At 30.2% G+C, this 17,089-nt stretch overlaps 3 protein-coding genes across 3 annotated transcripts; all 3 read left to right on the plus strand.

The window, feature by feature from the left end:
* The first annotated feature begins 5,220 nt into the window (after positions 1–5,220).
* LOC129889647 (classical arabinogalactan protein 9-like) lies at positions 5,221–5,916 on the plus strand. Its single transcript, XM_055965048.1, has one exon. It carries the CDS (start codon positions 5,344–5,346, stop codon positions 5,740–5,742), a length of 399 nt encoding a protein of 132 aa, XP_055821023.1. The 5' UTR covers positions 5,221–5,343; the 3' UTR covers positions 5,743–5,916.
* A 7,489-nt stretch (positions 5,917–13,405) lies between these two features.
* Positions 13,406–14,087, plus strand: LOC129889655 (classical arabinogalactan protein 9-like). The gene has a single exon (XM_055965057.1). It carries the CDS (start codon positions 13,511–13,513, stop codon positions 13,907–13,909), a length of 399 nt encoding a protein of 132 aa, XP_055821032.1. The 5' UTR covers positions 13,406–13,510; the 3' UTR covers positions 13,910–14,087.
* Positions 14,088–16,423: 2,336 nt separating this feature from the next.
* LOC129889663 (classical arabinogalactan protein 5-like) lies at positions 16,424–17,089 on the plus strand. The gene has a single exon (XM_055965069.1). The coding sequence runs from the start codon at positions 16,513–16,515 to the stop codon at positions 16,909–16,911; it is 399 nt and encodes a 132-aa protein (XP_055821044.1). The 5' UTR covers positions 16,424–16,512; the 3' UTR covers positions 16,912–17,089.

Below are 17,089 nucleotides of genomic sequence, written 5' to 3' on the forward strand. Positions count from 1 at the left end.
ATCATCATTTGAAACTCAATAGATAAGTAGCCTAATTAATACTTGAGTATCAAAGCGATATCCATGTTCAGTACTCTTCAAATGTCATTATGAACTATATTAAATAAATCCTCAGGGGTCATAGACACGTATTAAGATAATGCGAAACAGCTTATGAAAGTTAAGGAGATTAATCATTATAGAGTCTTTAAGAATAGGGACTTTCACATACCAACAACTGTCCAACGTATAGAAGACTCAAAGGCAGTAGCTCAGCTACTTTAAGAGTTTTAACATCAAGAAGTGAATAAGAATCATGAATCATCGGAACCTATGGATGGAATTACCCCAAAGCTCATATCATATATCACTTATATCTAAAACATGCCAAAATAAAGAAGGGATAACTTCACATACCTATTATAGATCAACCTTAACCAAGCTTGCTTTGTTGTCCCTTTAGCCTATTTAATACGAAAGTAACACTATTGTTAATAAATTACGACTTTCCAGCTTATAAATCTACAACCGATCACTTATAGGAATCATTTCTTAGTTCACACTTCTTGATTAGTATTTTTATTGGTTAAGAACTTAATGAAAATCGGGCAGCATTTCCTCTATATAACTCGCATAATCCGAACTTCCAATTAATCTCTGATTAGCACAGCAACACCACCAACAACAATAACAACCTAATAACCTCTCCTAACCCATTTTCAATTCAAATCATTAACATCTAAGATTTTACACCAAATAGATCAATATACGCTTTTTATACGATATTTTATACGCTTCCTTTCTTCCGAATTTACGAGCCATATCAACAACAACATGACAACAACATCGACCACCATCCACATACAATAAAACTACTTCAATATCATTTTAATACAAGTTCTAAACAGCCCACCAAAACTATGACATCAAATTATGATTTTTGATCTTTACTTCACAAAATTACAAACACACGAAAAAGAGCATAATATTGGTGTGAACAGCAACACCTATACTTATCTATAATTATATTTCCATCCCTTCAACCTAAACAAATTACCTTCAAATACAATACCATAAGAATGACAACATTAATCAAACTTTAATCCAATTAGAACAACTCCAATTCTTTTCATTTACAATGCCAACAATACTCATGTAATTTCTTACTTCCAATTCCACTTAATACAAATTAATCTCTCCATCACAACATCATTAACTTCAATTGTATCATAAGAAAAAGAAATCTTACCTCAAACAAGTTAGGACAGATCCTACAATTACTTGCACCAATTGCACCACTTCTTCTTCCTCAATTTAAATCCTAATATTGCTGCCCCCTTGGACATTTAGAACACTTTTATGAAATTAAAATTTTCTTTCTTTCACCATATTGGAGCTGGGCGTGAGCTTGCTGCCATGGCTGTTCTTAATTTTCTTTCAAGAAGTTGTGATGAAGAAGATGAATTATGAAAATGATTATGTGCTATGCTTTGTCATCAGCTAGTACATATATATGCTATCAGCCCTTAAGACATGTGTCCAACCACAATGACATATGTCCCACTATGGCATGGACCAATCAGATTCTGCCACATGTCTTGGTGGGGCCCACTTAGTCTTCTAATTAAGTTAGTTAATCATAATTAATCACTAATATCCACTTAGTTCCTGCTACAAGTTTGTAAGTAGTTGCATCACCTACTTGCCCTTTTCATTTAAAATGCAGCCCACATATTCCAAGTAGGTGCATCACCTACTTGTTCTTTTAGTAGGTTAGCAATTAGTCTTACCTTAAGAACCTGCATGATCCTTGCTACTTAAGCTAGACGTGTAATCAAGTAGCTTAATTATGTAAGACATCCAAACCAATAGCTTAAGCAAGTAGATCGATTACTTTGACAAATTATTTGGCCTCGAACCCCTTTCAAATCCTTTCAAACCTATTTCAAACCATCACCACTCACATAAAACTAGTCTATGCAAAATATGAGGCGTTACATCCTCCCTTCCTTAGATCATTTGATAACGTCATGGATAACATGGATCACATGACAACTTTAGAGGAGCTTAAAAACGTTTCAATATATAAAAGTACGGAATATAACACTTAACTACATTTTAACAACTTAACTACCTTCAACTACACCTTCATATCACAACATATATTCTTCTTTGGCCATGTGATGAGGAGTATAATTTGAAGTATGCATGAAGTTGAGTAAATATAATTTGCTATTGATTTTTTTCCGGTTTCCTTACCATCTAAGATCTGATTCTTGTGTTGTAATCTGCGAAAACACTTGTTCATGAACAAATCATAATCATAATTAATTAGCATTTTAGTTTATATCCTAATCTTCATTTATTTCTTGCACGGAGAAAAAAAAGTACTGAGTGAGAACTCCTTGTTTCTTTGGGTAATAACTCAATAGGAGGCGGAGTCAGGTAGAATTAGGGGGTTCATTTGAACCTCTGTAAATAAAAAATTATATTATTTATATATAATTAAAAATATTTTATATGTATATTTAATAGATGTTGAACCTCCTTCGTTTTTTCGTGTGTTTACTTCTTCATATTCTGAATTTCTTAGTGAAAATTCTGACTTCAATATTGAACTCAATATTTAACTAAATGCATCATTTTATCTTTTTATAATATGAGTGCCAACATATTATTTTATGAAACATGTACATAAAATACCTAGTTTGACAAAAAAAAATCCTATAAATTCACATGCACCACAAATTAGACACTAAATCCGCCTTTGCTTTCAAGCATGGATGTATCTAAAGTGTCATTTACGGTTCACATTAATTCAGTAGTTTTTATATTTAAAAGTTTGTTAAATAATTATAAATATTAATTTATTTGTAAATTAATAAAAATATTAATTTAAGGTCAAATCCAAGTACTTAGTAAACATTGAGTTCCTTAATCTCCTTCGTATTAAAGGAAAATATATGTCCTGTATGATATAAAAACTTTAATTTTCAAAGGCTGGCAATCAAAATTACAACCTATTTTTTGCTGTTCAACAATTGAAAAGTCTTAACATGTCATTTGATTTGGAAAAACGAATCTAGAACAACCCCACATTTTTAAAAATAGGTTACCATAATAATTAGGTTCAACAAACAACACTAATTTATACAGCACATGAATCAATGTTCTGTATTTTCCCGTTGGAACTTGGAAGTCATCATTGGTGACAGTGGAGTCTCTTTCTCAAATTAAAAAATATACAAAAATCATATAAAAAAAAAATTATAAATGGCTATTCTTCATGTCAATATAGCGGAAAATACATCTTAAATATTAATTAAAATTCATTCGAATTTCAAAAAGAAAAAAGTGAAAATTTCACTTACAAATATTTTAAACAGAAAGAATACATATTCTTATCTGATTTTATCATTCAATAGTTCTTTCTTTGTCTCATATTAATTGTTCCATTACTAAGAATGCTTATCTCAAATACTTGTCAATTTACGAATCAAAATAATTAATATTTTTTTATTATACCCTTAAAATTAATTGTTTGAAAATAAATAATATTGATAACATTGAAAGGACTGAGAGTAAATTAGTTTTTTTTTATGAATTTTAAAAAGTGTGTGAATGAAAATTATGACGACTAATATAGTATCAAGGAGAGATAAATTAATACTTTTTACATTTTAAAATAAGTAATTTTTATTTTTTTTCGATTTATTACAAAATAAGTGATATTTTAAAATTTCAAGAAGGAATTGATCTTAATTTTCCAAAATTACCTTTATTTTAATATTTGGAGTTTTACATCATTAATTTTTTTTCTTTAAGGCATTAAATAAAATATAAGTTATAAAAACTCTTCTTATTTTATAAGAATGAACAGTTTCTTAAGGTAAAAATACAATTTATTTTGAAACAAAACGAATATAATTGAGATGAACACATAAATAACATATACCCTTTTTTTTGTTACAATTTATTTTTCTTACTTCTTTTAATCGATTTAGAAAAATATTTTTTTCTTTGTGATTAATTTTTAGTTTTAACTTATCACGTGAGATTTTCAAGACCAAAAAATTAAATATTTTTTAAAAAATATTTTTTTAAAGAATTTTATGTTAATTCAAAATCAATCAAATAAATTAAAGCAGTCCAATAAATATTTTCCAATATCTGAAACCCAGGGTACCCCTGCTTTTTAGGTGGCCAACACATAAACGAATTTTTAAATGCCCGCTAGCTAGACCAGAACGTGCCAATCATAACGGTAACCATGGTGTTTGCCAATAATTAAAATTCTGTCCATATTTTGTTTCCAAAAAAAAAAAAAAATCTCAAAAATGTATTTTCGTAACTTTTAAAAAGTAGTATTCATTTGACTTTTGATTCAAATAATTTATTTATATTTTATGTTATCAATTATTGTGTTTTTATTTTAAACTATTTATATATATTATTTTAACAACAATAACAAATTTTGTGGGATCTCACAAAATATAGTTTGAGAATGGTAAAGTGTATGTATATTTAAAAAGATTGTTTTTTCAAATGATCATTGACTCAAGCAAAATAAAGCAATAATTAAACAAAAATATGATAGGTAATAGTAAAGTTGTGCAGAGGATGTATGCCAGAAACTATAATATCAACAACAAGGTGCAATCACCTTAGCACAGAAACTACATATGATAGTCAGAAACAAAATCAATGACTATAAGAATACGCTAATATAATGATCTACATGAAGCTCCAACAGCTCAAGACTAAAATATGTTAGTAATAAGAACATGTCATCAGTAAGTAAATTGTGGATATGTCATATCTTTTTAATCATTTTTTTTTAATATTTCTTCAATATATCTTTACCTCTCTTCGCATCCACTATATCCAACTATTCACACTTTTTCACTGAAACATCTATATATTTTTTCTCCACATATCTAAATTGTTAATCAAATTTATAATTAAAAAATTAAATTATTTAGCTCTCGGATATTGAAATATGCCAGGAGGAGAGTACTAAGAAACATTCAAACAATTTTTTTTATCTATTCATACTAAAGAAAAACGTAACCAGCTAGACTCAGTCGCATCCCTTCTTTTCTTCTTTTCTTCTTTTGTTATTTGAGTTGCCAACTAATTATTAGTCCAAATCTTATTTCAAATTCAATATTATTTTTTAAAAAAAAACCCGACTTTATTAAAACTAAAATTTAATTTTCCCCATTTTTCTCTGCTATAAATACACTCTTTCCCTCTCCTTTTTATCAAAATTCAAAAGTAGTCGCAACTCATAATTCCATTTCCTCCTCTTTGTGCTTCTTCCACTTTCCTTTCCCCAGAAGCTCCTTCTCCTCAAAGCTAAAAATGGCATACTCAAAGGTGATTATTGCTCTAATGTTGGCATTTGTTGCCGGATCTGCTTTAGCACAAGCACCGGGAGCATCTCCGGCAGCTTCTCCGAAGAGTTCTCCGGCACCGGTAGCGGCGACTCCTCCTTCAACTACATCAACGCCACCTGTCTCTGCCCCTGCAAATGCTCCTACTACTGCATCTTCTCCATCCAATTCTCCATTGGCATCTCCTCCAGCTCCACCAACTGCTGAGACTCCGGCGTCATCTCCTTCCGGTGCCGCTTCTCCTCCATCCATCGGCGCCGCTCCCGGAGGTTCTCCTACCGAATCTCCTAACTCTGCTTCCTTGAACAGAGTCGCCGTCGCTGGATCTGCTGTTGTAGCTATCTTTGCTGCTGCATTGATGCTCTAAATCTCTGATCTGTGAGATATTTAGCATTTGCATTCGCCGGAATTGATGAGTTGGTTAGGGTTTATTTTTCCACTGTGTACTTTGGCCTTTTGCTGGTGGCGGTAGTTGTGACCGCTGTTGATTTATTTGTACTATAATTCTTATTGTTAAATATTATTACGGGATTCTTGTTTATTTATGGAGTATTAGAAAGAAGTGGATGTTCCACTTACTTTTCTTCCACTTATTTTTTCTTTTCCTTTTCACCTTCAATTGTCCCTCTACGTCCCATTTTCATTCATATAAATTGAGTCATTTTACAGTGTAAAGTGATATACACAGATATATAAAATCTTTTTCTCATCTGTTTTGTTTTCCTTTCAATTACTCTCTCCTTCTTATGTTGTTAAATTAGTGTATTTTACAACACGTTATCAGCACAAAATTTTAATTTTTCAAGAAAATTTAACTCCTATATCAGATAAATAAATTTCTCAGTCTTCAATTGGATTCAAGATGAATAATAGAGATATATGTCTTTTGGATAGTGCCACAACTCATACGATATTAAAAGAAAAGAAATATTTTTTCATTTGATTATGAAAAAGGCCTATGTCAATACAATATCTGGTAGTACAAAATTGATTGAAGGCTCTGAAAAAGCGGTCTTATTACTACCTGAAGGAACGATATTGATAATTGATAATGCATTGTATTGTAGTAAGTCTCAAAGAAACTTGTTAAGTTTCAAGGTTATTCGCCAAAATGGCTATCATATTGAGACTGCAAATGAAGGAAAGGTTGAATACCTTTATATTACTACAATATATATGGAGAAGAAAATTATGCACGAAAAATTATCTGCACTTTCTTCTGGATTGTACCATACAAATATTGGTACTGTTGAATCACATGTCATTGTAAACAAAAGATTTACTGATTCTAATGATTTTATCATTTGACATGAACGGTTGGGCCATCCCGGTTATAATATGATGCGCAGAATTATTGAAAATTCACATGGACACACTTTGAAGAATCAGAAAATTCTTCAATCTAAAGAATTCTCTTGTGTTGCTTGTTCCCAAGGAAAACTGATTATCAAACCATCAGCAACTAAGGTTGGGATTGAATCCCCTGTGTTTCTGAAACGTATACAGGGTGATATATATGGACCAATTCACCCTTCATGTGGACCATTCAAATATTATATGGTCTTGATAGATGCATCTACAAGATGGTCACATGTGTGCTTATTATCAACTCGCAACATGGCTTTTGCGAGATTGTTAGCTCAAATTATAAGGTTAAGAGCACAATTTCCAGATTATGCAATAAAGACAATTCGTCTTGATAATGCTGGTGAATTTACATCTCAATCATTTAATGATTATTGTATGTCGATTGGAATAAAAGTTGAGCATCCAGTCGCTCATGTCCATACTAAAAATGGTCTAGCAGAATCATTGATTAAACGCCTCCAATTGATAGCTAAACCATTGCTAATGAGGACAAAACTTCCTATTTCAGTATGGGGGCATGCTATTTTGCATGCAGCAGCATTTGTGCGCATAAGGCCAACAAATTATCATGAATTTTCTCCATTACAGTTGGCATTTGGAAGGGAGCCAAATATATCCCATCTTAGAATATTTGGGTGTGCGGTATATGTTCCAATTGCTCCACCGCACCGCACAAAGATGGGTCCCTAAAGAAGGTTGGGAATATATGTTGGGTGTGAATCTCCTTCTATTATAAAATATTTGGATCCTATGACTAGAGATATTTACGGCAAGATTCGCTGATTATCATTTTGATGAATCAGTATACCCAACATTAGGGAGAGAACATAAGCAGTTGAAAAATGAGATAGATTGAAATTTATTGTCACTATCTCATTTAGATCCTCGAACAAATCAATGTGAGCAAGAAGTTTAAAAGATGATTTATTTGCAGAATATTGCAAATCAACTGCCAGATGCATTTACTAACCTTCCGCGGCTTACTAAATCGCATATCCCAACTGCTAATGCTCAAGTTCGAGTTGATGTCCCGGTAAAACAACTTGTTCAGGCAAATGAGTCTAGGCCACGCTTAAAACGAGGAAGACCAATTGGTTCCAAAGACAAAAATCCTCAAAAAAGGAAAGAAATAAATGATCAAGATGATCATAATTTGGAGGCAAGTGCTCAAGAAGAGCCCAGAGACACAACAAATGGTGTTACCACCGAGGAGGTCCAAGTACCTGAAAATAATAAGAATGAAGAAATCTCAATAAGTTATGTCTCGACAGGAAAACGGTGGAATCGAAATGATATTGTGGTCGATAATATTTTTGCTTATAATGTTGCCATTGAAATAATGCAACAAGATAAGGATCTTGAACCAAAATCTGTCGATGAATGCAGACAGAGAAATGATTGGCCAAAATAGAAGGATGCAATTCAAGCAGAGTTAACTTCACTTGAAAAATGTGAAGTTTTTGGATCAATAATCCGAACACCCGAAGGTGTCAAGCCAGTAGGGCACAAATGGATTTTTGTGTGTAAACGAAATGAAAAGGGTGAAGTCGTAAGATATAAAGCACGACTTATAGCCCAAGGTTTTTCGCAAAGACCTGACATTGACTATATGGAAACATATTCCCCTCTGGTGGATGCAATTACCTTCAAGTATCTAATGAATTTGGTAGTTTATGAAAAGCTTGAAATGCACCTAATGGATGTGGTCACTGCCTATTTATATGGCTCATTGGACCACGACATTTTTATGAAAATTCTCGAAGGGTTCAAAGTGCCTGAAGCATACAAGGATTCTCGAGATAATTGCTCAATAAAGCTTCAAAAATCCTTGTACGGGTTGAAACAATCAAGGCGAATGTGGTACAACCGTCTTAGCGAATATTTGCTAAAAGAAGGATATAAAAATGATCCAATTTGCCCTTGTGTCTTTATGAGAAGATCTTTCAAAGCCAGTAAAATCCAGAAGAACTTTCAAAGCCAGTAAAATGTCTGAAAAGGAAGTTTGAAATGAAAGACCTCGGAAAGACAAAATTTTGACTTGGTCTACAAATTGAACATTTTACAAATGAGATATTTGTCTATCAGTCAATATATACTGAAAATATTTTAACGAGGTTTTATATGGATAAAGCACATCCATTGAGTACCCCAGTGGTTGTGAGATCCCTTGATATTAATAAAAATCCATTTCGACCTCATGAAAATGATGAAGAACTTGTTGGTGCTGAAATATCATATCTTAGTGCAATTGGTGCATTAATGTATCTTGCCAATAATTCTAGACCAGATATAGCTTTCTCAGTAAACTTGTTAGCAAGATTTAGTTCTTCCCCAACGCGCAGACACTGGAATAGAATTAAGCATACATTCAGATACCTTCAAGGTACCATTGATATGAGATTGTTTTACTCAAATGATTCCACATCACAATTGATCGGTTATGCAGATGCGGGATATTTATCTGATCCCCATAAAGGTCGATCGCAGACAGGCTATTTATTTACATGTGGTGGTACAGCTATATCATGGCGTTCAACAAAGCAAATTATGGTTGCCACTTCCTCAAATCATGCAGAGATAATAGTCATTCATGAAGCAAGTCGAGAATGTGTTTGGTTAAGATCTATAACTCAACACATTCAAGAAACATGTGATCTTTCTTTGAAAAGAGACGCTCCAACAATATTATATGAAGACATGCTGCATGTATAGCTCAACTGAAGGGAGGATACATCAAAGGAGACAGAACAAAACATATTTCACCAAAATTCTTTTTCACTCATGATCTTCAAAAGAATGGTGAAATAGATGTCCAACAAATTCGTTCAAGTGACAATTTGGCAGATATATTCACCAAAGCATTACCAACTTCAACCTTTGAGAAAATGAGATACAAAATTGGAATGCGTCGTCTTCGAGATATTAAGTGATGTTTTCATCAGGGGGAGCAAAATACGTGTTGTACTTTTTTTTTCTTAGCCAAGGTTTTGTCCCACTGGGTTTTCCTGATAAGGTTTTTAATGAGGCAACACTCAAGGCGTATTATCAGATGTGTGTACTCTTTTTCTTTCACTAGGCTTTTTCCCACTGGGTTTTTCCTAGTAAGGTTTTAACGAAGCACAACTTGTTTCTTGTAAAGTTTTCTTTTATGAGGCACATTATACGTGAACATCCAAGGGGGAGTACCCCTACGTCCCCTTTTCATTCCTATAAATTGAGTCATTTTACAATGTAAAGTGATACACACAGATATATAGAAACTTTCTCTCTTCTGTTTTGTTTTCCTTTCAATTACTCTCTCCTCCTTATGTTGTTAAATTAGTGTATTTTACAACACGGAGAACATTATTTGCTACTCATTCTATTTTATATTAACCAAATTTCTAAGATAATGTATATACATTAAAAAAAGTATTCAATTATAAAATATGAATTATATTTTTCTCTATTATCTTTTTATTTAATTAAAATCATAAAATGATTAAATGTGAAATCATAGATATAAGTAGTCATTTATTAGCGTAACTTTGTAAGTAATGTAGTTAACTCTTAGAAAATTACAAAAAATTGTTTATGAAAAGGTAAACGTGAAAAAACTTTTAAATATTTCTCTTGAACTTTGAATAATTCAACTATTCTGAACAATGAAAAATGCTCTAAAAATTCAATTAATATGAAATAGAGGGAGTATTTAACTTTAAAAATTTTCTTTTATCTTTAATAAAATAATTTATAATCGCACAAATATTTAGAAATTGTTTTAGATCATAAGTTTCAAATTTTCTTTAAAGAATAAAAGAAGAATTCTAAAGTATTCCCACATAAAATAAGACGAGAGTTATAAGGCAACATCTCATAAATCAAAACACAATGTGCTAGTATCAAGTTTGTCTTTTAGAGAGTAACTTGTTATTTTAAAGTTCTTATTGTAAGTTTTGATTTAAGGCAAGAGTTATAGAGTATCTTATAAGTTAGACATAGTGAAATCGTATAAACTATTGTCCATGAAGCATATGTTAATTTTAACCTCCATGTTCTACCTCTAAAACAAGTAAAAATAGTGTAAAATGTTACTTATGAGACACAATTTGTTCTTTAAAATCATTGGGTTAAGTCTTGCCTATAAGTCAAAAGTTATAGAATATCTAATAATTAATACATAATGTGGTAGTGTCAAATTTTGTTCATGGGGCTTAACTTATTGTTTGGTAGTTCTTGGACTAACAAGTGTTACATTTTGGACAATAGTTATAGAGTATTTCATAAATCAAAATACAATGTAATATTATCAAGTCTTGTCCATGAGGCTTAACTTAATATTTGAAAGTCTTTTGGCTGAGAGGCAAGAGTTATAAAATATATGATAAATCAAAATACCATGTCGTAGTGTCAAGTCTTGCCCATGAGGCGTAACTTGTGAAGTTCTTGATCTAAGTCTTGCCTCTAATGCAAGAGCTTAAGAGGATTTCATAAATCAAGACACAAAAAACCGTGTCAACTCTTGCCCATGGGACGCAACTTGTTCATTGAAAGTTTTGAGCTAAGTATTGCCTTTAAAGCTAGAGTTATAGAGTATCGTGAAATTTCAAACCATATATAATTTAAAATAGTAAATATGAAAAAAATTATCTTAAATCTTTCCACTTAAATCTAGGGATCATTTTTATTTAAAAGAAATACAAAATATATAAAACAGTTTTTTTTAATTTCATAATTAAAAACAATAAAAAGGAAGAAAAAAAAATAAGCAAAAAAAAAGAAAAAAAGAAAAGAAAAAAGAAAGAAAGAAATAAAAGGAAAAGAAAAAAACATAAGAAAAAAAGAAAGAAAGAAGGAAAAGAAACAAAATAGTTAAGAAAAAAACAAATTTTCTTTATTTTGTTAGGCTTGAAGAATAACTTTGTCCAAAGAATTTTCCTTACAAGAATAGAGATTATTTTTAGAAGACTTTTCTGGGGGGTGGGGAGGGGGAATATAAATACCAAGCCGATAAGGGAGATTTGTTAACTTAACCCCAATATACGTGTTGACCGATATTTCCTATAGTTATCTACTTCTAAACGTGATAACTAAATATTTTCTTTATTTGTATGATTTATCTTAACACATAGTTAAATATATATTATTTTATTTTAAAAGTAAAATATATTAAAATATCTTTGATAGTTTGGTCAAAAAATATTCTTATCGTCAATATTTTGGTTTAGAAATATCTTTATTGTTATTTAATGGGTCAAAAATACTTCTATTGTTACAAAATGGGTCAAAATGTTCTTTTCTGAATAAATATATTTTTTAAAAAATAAATAAATCTTGCTCCTTATAAAAAATATTATTTTTAAGGAACTTTATTCTTGTTTTCTTTCTTTTTAAATCACTTTAAGTAATAAAAATGTAGAAAATTATTTTATTTTACATAATGACATTTTATCAATTAAAATAGAATAATTTCATGTACTCTAAGTTTTAACGGATAATAGATGTCATATATCTAAGACCATAATAAATTCATCATTATTTTTTATTCAAATAGCGATAAAAAAAATAATTATAAAAAATAAGAAATATTTTAAATGTTCTTTTTCAAATAAATATTTCTTAGTTTATTATAATTATTTTTATCGTTATTTGAATAAAAATTAATGATGTATTTATTATGATCTTATATATATAACATATATTATCCGTTAAAATTTAGAGTACATGAAATTATTGTGTTTTAATTAATAAAATGAGATTATGAAGAATAAAATGATTTCCTACATTTTTATTACTTAAAGTGGTTTAAAAAGATAGAAAACAAGAATATAGTTTCTTAAAAGTAATATTTTTATAAGGAACAAGATTTGCATTTTTCGTAAAATATATATATTTATTGGGAAAAAGATATTTTTGACCTATTTTATAATAATAGAGACATTTTAACTCATTAAATAACAATAAGAACATTTCTGGATCAAAATATTAACAATAAAAATATTTTTAAACTAAACTATAAACAAATAAAATTTTTATTCATTTCAAATAATTTAAAGATATTTTTAATCCTTTCCCTTCAATATTTTAAGAGCTACCTGAACATCTCTGTCCTTAGATTGTCTTAACTTTTTAGAAGAGTTAATAATAAAAAGTAGTTGCAAAAGTAACATTCAAACAATTTTTTTTCCTAGAGAAATTAGTCTCTTCACACGCTAAGAAAAATATAACCAGCTGGGACTCATTCACACTTTTCTTCCTCTGTCATTGAGTTGTCAACTTATTATTAGTCCACACTTCTTATTATTAAACCGACTTTATCTTTTTTACTAAACTTATACATTAAGCATAAATATATTATTTATGTACTCCATCTTTAAAATCACAACTAGATATCTAAATTTATTTAAATTTGAATAAATAGACACATATATTATATATAATATAATACATATTGGATTTCATGTAGGACATAAATTAATTTTTAAGAACGCCACATATATCTACTTATTTAGTTTTTTTATAAATTTAAATATCTATTTATATACACCATAATTAAAAAACATAAATATAAACTGAAATTAAATTAAAGCACATATTTATTTATATATTATGCCTTAGTAAAATAAAATTTAATTTTCCCTATATTTCCCTCCTATAAATGCACTCCTTCCCTGACCTTTTCTTTTTCAAAATCAACTCATATTTCTATTTCCTCCTCTTATACATCTCAGTTTGTGCTTCTTCCACTTTTCTTACTCCAAAATCTTTCCCTTCTATTAAAGCCTAAAATGGCATACTCAAAGGTGATTATTGCTCTAATGTTGGCATTTGTCGCCGGATCTGCTTTAGCACAAGCACCGGGAGCATCTCCGGCAGCTTCTCCGAAGAGTTCTCCGGCACCGGTAGCGGCGACTCCTCCTTCCACTACATCAACACCACCTGTCTCTGCTCCTGAAAATGCTCCTACTACTGCATCTTCTCCATCCGATTCTCCAATGGCATCTCCTCCATCTCCACCAACTGCTGAGACTCCGGCGTCGTCTCCTTCTGGTGATGCCTCTCCTCCATCCATCGGCGCCGCTCCCGGAGGTTCTCCTACCGAATCTCCAAATTCTGCTTCCTTGAACAGAGTCGCCGTCGCCGGATCTGCTGTTGTAGCTATCTTTGCTGCTGCATTGATGCTCTAAATCTCTGATCTGTGAGATATTTCACGTTTTTTCGTTCGCCGGAATTGACGAGTTAGGATTTATTTTCTACTTCTCTACTGTTCATTCTTTTTTTACTTTTACATTCTACTGGTGGCGGTAGTTGATTTATTTGTACTATATTCTTATTATTGGATATTATTACGGCATTCTTTGTTTATTTATGGAGAGCACTATGATTACGATTTCCTCTTTCTCGTTTCATCGTTGGACTTTGATTTGTTTGAATCAAGCAAAGCATATAATGTGAATGGTCATCTCTGTTTCTTCCTCTTCGAGCTCCGATGAATTTATATCATATTAATTCTTCAGTCATTATGTACCATATCAGACAATGATACGAATAAGCACAATACGTGTTTAATGTTGTTATTCTTGTACATTCTATCTAATAACCTCAATTGAAAAAATATATAAAACAAGATATTAATAATATTGTCGGGTTGATATCTTAAGATTATTTTCTCTCTTTTAATTTATGTATCACTTTTCGAATTTTAAATTTCAAAAAATTCTATTTTTTTCCGTAAAGTTTTCATGTATTTTTTTAAATATTTTAAATTATTAATTATTGTAATTTAGAGTAATCTTTTTTTTAAAATAGTTAACAAATATATAAATTTCATTTAAAAAAAATTAAAATTTTTATGTGTACATTACCAAACAAACTTAAAATATTTAAATCTCAAAAAAAATAAAATATATAACATAAATCGTTATATTATTAGCTGTTAATAATTTTTGTAATGTTTAATTTGTTATTCACTCAATATTCTATTTAATCATCCTAGGCATAATTACTTCTTTCTATCCATATTATTATTCACTTTTTTTAAATTCAAAGAAGAATTCTTTAATTAAGGATGTGATCAATTTTTTGTATGGGTATTGAATAGCTACAGGTAAATGATTTGCAAGGGATAGGATAATCATGAAATTTTTGTGGATTGTATCTGGAAGCACGTATTGTTTGTTTATCATATTTTATGAATTCAATTATCATAGGAAGCATATATAAATAGTGGTGTTGGTCTTATATTATATGTTTGAAAGAAGTATTATATTGTGTTTATATTAAGATTAATGTAGTAAAGAGTTGAGACAAAAAAAATTGAAGTATTTAACTAATTCACTATATAAAAGAAAGTAATTTTGTGTTGAAGGAAAATGTTTTATTGATGAAAAATTCTATAATTAATCCGTAATATGTTGAGACACACGATATTGTTGGACTGTTGTAACTTGAAAAGGACAAATCGAGAATTATACGACTAGATCAATGTAAATTATACAATAATGGATTTGAATCTCCTTAAAGAAAGCGAAATCTCCACACCTCAGCCTAGATAATTATTTATTCATTTTTTGTTCAGTTAAATTTCAACAATAATTTATTATAATTTATGATATATATATATATATCAATAATATTCAATGCTAATACATGCATTATTTTTTCTAATACATTTCATCAAACCCCTGAGTGTGTTGATTATACGTTGGCATGTAAGTTGTTTTTGTCACTCGGGATCCAATCAAAAAACAATAATGTTTTATTATTTTCTAACATATTATATATTTTATATAATATATTATAAATTCTAACACACACATATATATAAATTTATTCAGTATAATATATATATATATATATATATATATATATATATATATATATATATATATATATATTTTATAAAATTAGTATTTTTTGATCCAATTATAAATTTATGTAAAAACCTATCGTATTATTAAAAAAAATCTAATAGTAATTAATTTGGTACAACTCAGTTCAATCAGATTTTGAAGAGCCAATGACAACTCCTAGCCATAATCTCATTATAATTATTGACCAAAGGTTATTAAAAAATGTAAAAAGAAAAAAAAGGTTAATTTTTAGTTGAATTAAAATACTTTCAATTTTGCGTTTTAGAAATCCTTAAATTCATTGCATTTTGTACCCCTAACTATATCCTCTTTAGTAATTTGCACTATTTTCATTTTTTAAAATTATTCGCACTCTAATTTTTTTAGTATTCTCTTATAAAATATTAAAATCAATATTTGAAATGGATAGGGTGTACATATTTTGAATCCTATGATACGAAGACAATTTTTTTATTTTTTATAATTAAGATGGTGAAATTTTGAAGAAAACAAAAACAAATCAACAATTGTAACTATAATTTTTGCTAATAATTTAGATTCAAATTTTTTATAAGAAATTATGTCAAATTTTAAAAGTAGTTGTATAACAGAAACATTCAAACGTTTTTTTTTGGTAGAGTTTTAATTTAAATTGTAAACAAATTTATCTCTTCACACGCAAACAAAAATATAACGAGCTTGGACTCAGTCACATTTTCTGTCGTTGAGTTGTCAACTACTAATTAGGAATACTATTTTTCAATTCTTAAACCGACTTACTACGAAGCTAAACCTTCATTTTTTTCACCTATAAATATACTCTTTTCCTTTCCTTTTTTATCAAAATCAACTAATATTTCCATTTCCTCCTCTTAAACACCTTTGTTTCATTGTTTGTGCTTCTTCCATTTTTCTTCTTCCTTCTACTAAACACTAAAATGGCATACTCAAAGGTGATTATTGCTCTAATGTTGGCATTTGTCGCCGGATCTGCTTTCGCACAAGCACCGGGAGCATCTCCGGCAGCTTCTCCGAAGAGTTCTCCGGCACCGGTAGCGGCGACTCCTCCTTCCACTACATCAACACCACCTGTCTCTGCTCCTGCAAATGCTCCTACTACTGCATCTTCTCCATCCGATTCTCCAATGGCATCTCCTCCAGCTCCACCAACTGCTGAGACTCCGGCGTCATCTCCTTCTGGTGATGCTTCTCCTCCATCCATCGGCGCCGCTCCCGGAGGTTCTCCTACCGAATCTCCAAACTCTGCTTCCTTGAACAGAGTCGCCGTCGCCGGATCTGCTGTTGCAGCTGTCTTTGCTGCTGCTTTGCTGCTCTAAATCTCTGATTTGTGAGATTTTTTCATTCGCCGGAATAGATGAGTTTAGGCTTTTATTTATGGTTTAGATTCACTATTTATTGTTCATTCTTTTTAAATTTGATTTCTACTGGTGGCGGTTGTTGATTTATTTGTACTATATTCTTATTGTTGAATATTATTACGGCATTCTTTGTTTA

Source organism: Solanum dulcamara, chromosome 1, assembly GCF_947179165.1.
Source record: "Solanum dulcamara chromosome 1, daSolDulc1.2, whole genome shotgun sequence".
Classification (NCBI taxonomy): Eukaryota; Viridiplantae; Streptophyta; class Magnoliopsida; order Solanales; family Solanaceae; genus Solanum; species Solanum dulcamara.

Excerpts from the sequence above, each read along its gene's own strand:
- LOC129889655 (XM_055965057.1), top strand. The coding sequence starts at position 13,511 with ATGGCATACTCAAAGGTGATTATTGCTCTAATGTTGGCATTTGTCGCC.
- LOC129889647 (XM_055965048.1), top strand. The coding sequence starts at position 5,344 with ATGGCATACTCAAAGGTGATTATTGCTCTAATGTTGGCATTTGTTGCC.
- LOC129889663 (XM_055965069.1), top strand. The coding sequence starts at position 16,513 with ATGGCATACTCAAAGGTGATTATTGCTCTAATGTTGGCATTTGTCGCC.